Genomic DNA, 4,085 nt, shown 5'->3' on the forward strand with positions numbered 1-4,085 from the left:
CACCGCCCTCGTGCAAGAAACTTGGCATGTCTCCTACCTGGTCCCCTTGAAGCTGAGCCCAGATGATTCTGTCACCTTTCCCCTTGGCAGCCAGAGGGCATATCCAAGAGGGCGGGTTTGGGGGTGGGGCCTGACTTCTTCCCGTCCCGGGAGATCGTCAGAGCTAGAAAAGCCCATCCAGATTATCTAGTCCAACCCACTCACGTACAGATTGGGAAACCGGGGCCCAGGAAGATTACTATTTAACAGTTTCTAAATGACTGTAGGAGGGAGTACGCGGGGAAACATCTAAGTTTATAGACGAAAAGCCAGGCCACAGGAGATGACTACAGCTACAGGGATATCATATCACTCTGTGTAAGCGAGGAGAAACATGGGAAATGAATGAACGTTGACGTGGGCAAATGCAAGACAACACACGGAAAGACTTTGGAAAATCTATACTACTGATATAAATCTCAACTCCAGGTGCATATAATTATAAACACTGCCTATATAGCACTTACTACGTGCAAGGCACTATTCTAAGTGCTTTATGCTTATTGATGACCCAACAAGTTCTCTATAAAAGAGGTACTATTATTCTGCTGATGAGGAGACTAAGGCAAGAAGAATATAGTCTGCTATTTAGGGGGAGAGTCAAGGTTTGAACCCAGGCAGGCCTGCCTTTGAACCAGGCTCTAGCATCCTGGTACTTAATTGCTATGCTTACTTGCCTCTCTAAAGCCACCGCCCATAATCCAGGAAAGAGATAAGCAAATGTTTACTGAGACCCTACTGTGTGCTTGGTCCAGGTCTACATACCGGCAGTTCACTAGTAGTGAGTAAAACAAAGAAAGACTCTGACTCTAATGGAGCTCCCAGGCTAGTGGGGAGGGAAAAGAAAATAAAATCAACAAGTAAAATGTATATAGATTGTAATCATTACTATGGAGCAAAATAAAGGCAGGAAGGGAAATAGAGAAGAAAGGACATGGGGAATAGAGAAGGTTGCTGCTTTAAATATTAGGGTGACTTTGGATGAAGACCAGAGGTGGTTGTGAGGAAGGAGAAATGTAGAGATGACGTCAGAGAGTGTGGCCGGGACCAGATCATGAAGGTCCTCGGAAGCCATTGTGAAGGCTACTTGGCTTTTACTTTCAGTGAATGGGAACCCATTTGAGGGTTTAAAAGAGACAAGTGTTGGGGTCTGGTTTATATAGAGTTTTTAAGTGTGTTTATTTTGAGTGACAGAGGGTATACACACACATGTGAGTGGGAGAGGGGCAGAGAAAGAAGGAGAGAGAGAATCCCAAACAGGCTCCGCTCTGTCAGCACAGAGCCCTATGCGGGGCTTGAACTCACAAACCGTGAGACCATGACCTGAGCCAAAATCAGGTTAACCGACTGAGCCACCAAGGCACCCACCCCCCGCCGACTAGATTTTGAAAGTAGAGACAACAAGATTTACTGATGTGGGGTGTGAGAGAAAGAGAGGACTTAAGAATGACTCTAAGATTTCTGACCTGAGCAACCGGAGGAATGGAGTTACTGTAGACAGAGATGGGAAAAGCTCTGAGAGAAGCAGGTTTGGGGAAAGACTGGGGGTTCATTCTTCAGCCTGTCAATTTCAAGATGCATATTGCACACATAAAAGGAGGCGGAGAGAATGCAGTTCACTCCTCCCCAAGGAGGTTAGCCAACAAGCCTCCCTCACGGACTCTGCCTCTTCCCAAACACTACCTTTCATCTCTCTCTATCACCCCAGGAGACCCTGGTCTGAATACGGCAGAGAAAGTACAGAAACCAAGCCTAGGTGTCTAAGGGCTGAGGGCCAGAGAATGCCAACTTGTCGGGAGCTCTGGATCTGGGGCTCCTGGGGCTAACTAAGGTTCCAGGATTACGGGGGTCTTAGGCATAGGGGCAAGCCTCGGGCCTGGTGGACTCGGAAGATGGGGTGAGTAGGGGATGGGGGTGTGGTCTGTAGCAGAATCCACTCTGAAGGGAACTGGGGGAAATGGGGACTCTGAACCTGATTTGCAGGTCCTGAGAATGTCGCCTGGCTGGATTCTGGGAGTGAGAGGAGGCAGACCTGCAAGGGAGGCTCTAGAATCTAGGATCTAGATCTCCTGGAAGCCCAGAAACCTAGATAGGGGAAACCTGGCGATCCTTGCCCTGTGGCAGGGTGGGGGTAGATAAAAGGGAGGCATGGAGGAAGAAGCAGTCATAGCCTGAGTCCTGGACAGCTGACTGCTGTGACTATTGCACAAAAGGCCCAGGTGTTTGGAGCCAGATGGGTATGAATCCATGTTCTTGTTTCTCCACGCATTAGTTGTGTAATGCCAGACACCTCTTTGTAACTTAGTTTTCTCACCAATGAAATGGGGATAATAACACCAACTTTTCAGGGTTTCCTGAATATCTAATGAGTCAATACGTATGAAAAGACTTCGTAAAGCATGAAATGCTTCTCATCATACAGTATTTTGTATTATTACTTTGCTCCTAGGAATGAAGCTGATCTCCTCAGAGGAGAACAAGTGTGATTTGAGGCTTGGTATACACCCAGGGGGTCACTGCAGCGTCCTCTACACTAGAGAAGCACCGACCTGAGCCAGCTTGCTGCTTTTCCTGCTTCAGGCCGGTTTAACTCAGCTCGGTTTCTGCTCGTCCCTGGACACAGCTGCCGCCCAGTGGCTACTTCAGGAAAAAACCTCGCCCAACATCACCTGGGCCGAAAGGAATGATTTGTGCCTTATGAAATGCTGCAGGCCACACTCGCGGTCTTCTGTGATACTCTCCCTCACCTTTGTCTCTGTGACTTTGCATTACTCTGATTCTCCTAAGTCCTCTGGATGATCCCTTCCAACTTATTCCTTGGCTCTTTTTGTTCTCCTTCCTCCAAATGTGACCCTTCCCCAAGGCTTACTCCTACAGCGCTTCTCCCTTCTCCCTTCTTCCTCTTCCCCTTCCTCTCCTCACTCTACCATTTCTCTCTCCCTCTTTCTTTCAACATCCACTCTCATGATTTAACTTAGAACGTATGACTAATTGGGGCACCTGGGTGGGTGGCTCAGTCGTTTAAGCATCTGACTTTGGCTCAGGTCATGACCTCACAGTTGGTGAGTCCAAGCCCCACTTCGAGCGACCCCTGTCTCTCTATCCCTGTCTCTCGGTCTCTCTTTCTCTCTCATTCCCTTTCTCCCTCTCTCTCTGCCCTTCACCCACTTGTGCCCTCTCAAAAAAAGAAGTTATGAATAATTAATGATGACCAATAAGACTACAGCATGCAGATTCTAATCAAAATTTATCTCTCACACTCATACTGCATTTGATTTCTACTGAGATTATGGCACATACTACAAACTGCATAGAACTATACTCATTTGGGGGCGCCTGGGTGGCTTAGTCGGTTAAGCGTCCGACTTTCGCTTAGGTCATGATCTCGCGGTTCGTGGGTTCGAGCCCCGCGTCGGGCTCTGTGCTGACTGCCAGCTCAGAGCCTGGAGCCTGCTTCAGTCTGTGACTCCCTCTCTCTCTGACCCTCCCCTGCTCACGCTGTCTCTCTCTCTCTCTCTCTCTCTCTCTCCTAGAAATAAATAAAAAGAAAAAAAAAAAGAACTATACTCATTTGTATTTTTGTCCATGTCCTCATTCTCCCACCCTTACACTAGACCCAGAGCTCCTTGAGGAAAAGCTCCTGGTTTCACCGCTGTCTTTCCCACAGACTTCCCAGTAAAGTATAATAACTTATATTCCAGGGGCACCTGGATGACTCAGGTGGTTAGGTGTCCAAGTCTTGATCTCATGGTTTGTGGGCTTGAGCCCCGAGTCGCGCTCCACACTGACAGCGTGGGGCCTGCTTGGGATCCTCTCTCTGCCTCCCTTCCTTCTCAAAATAAATAAATAAGCTTTAAAAAAAAAAACCCATATGTTCCAGGTATTTTTTTTCCAAATTATACACCTTGTCCAAAAAAAATGCCTTCCAGTTCAGAATTAAGGAAACAGATACCTTGCACACAGTAGGTGTTCAATAAATGTTTATTGAATGAATGAATGATTCAGTTATACTTTGTTGAATTGAATGATTCTGACAGTTATAATCT

At 47.2% G+C, this 4,085-nt stretch overlaps 1 protein-coding gene across 1 annotated transcript in view; it reads left to right on the forward strand.

The window, feature by feature from the left end:
- Positions 1–1,931: 1,931 nt before the first annotated feature.
- The window catches only part of ARR3 (arrestin 3), a 21,659-nt gene continuing 19,505 nt past the window's right edge, over positions 1,932–4,085 (forward strand). Inside the window, exon 1 of the mRNA XM_077774967.1 lies at positions 1,932–1,936. Coding sequence (XP_077631093.1) covers positions 1,932–1,936 — 5 coding nt within the window. The remainder of the gene's footprint in view (positions 1,937–4,085) is intronic.

This window comes from Crocuta crocuta, unplaced genomic scaffold (assembly GCF_008692635.1).
Source record: "Crocuta crocuta isolate KB4526 unplaced genomic scaffold, BGI_CrCroc_1.0 scaffold394, whole genome shotgun sequence".
Lineage (NCBI taxonomy): Eukaryota > Metazoa > Chordata > Mammalia > Carnivora > Hyaenidae > Crocuta > Crocuta crocuta.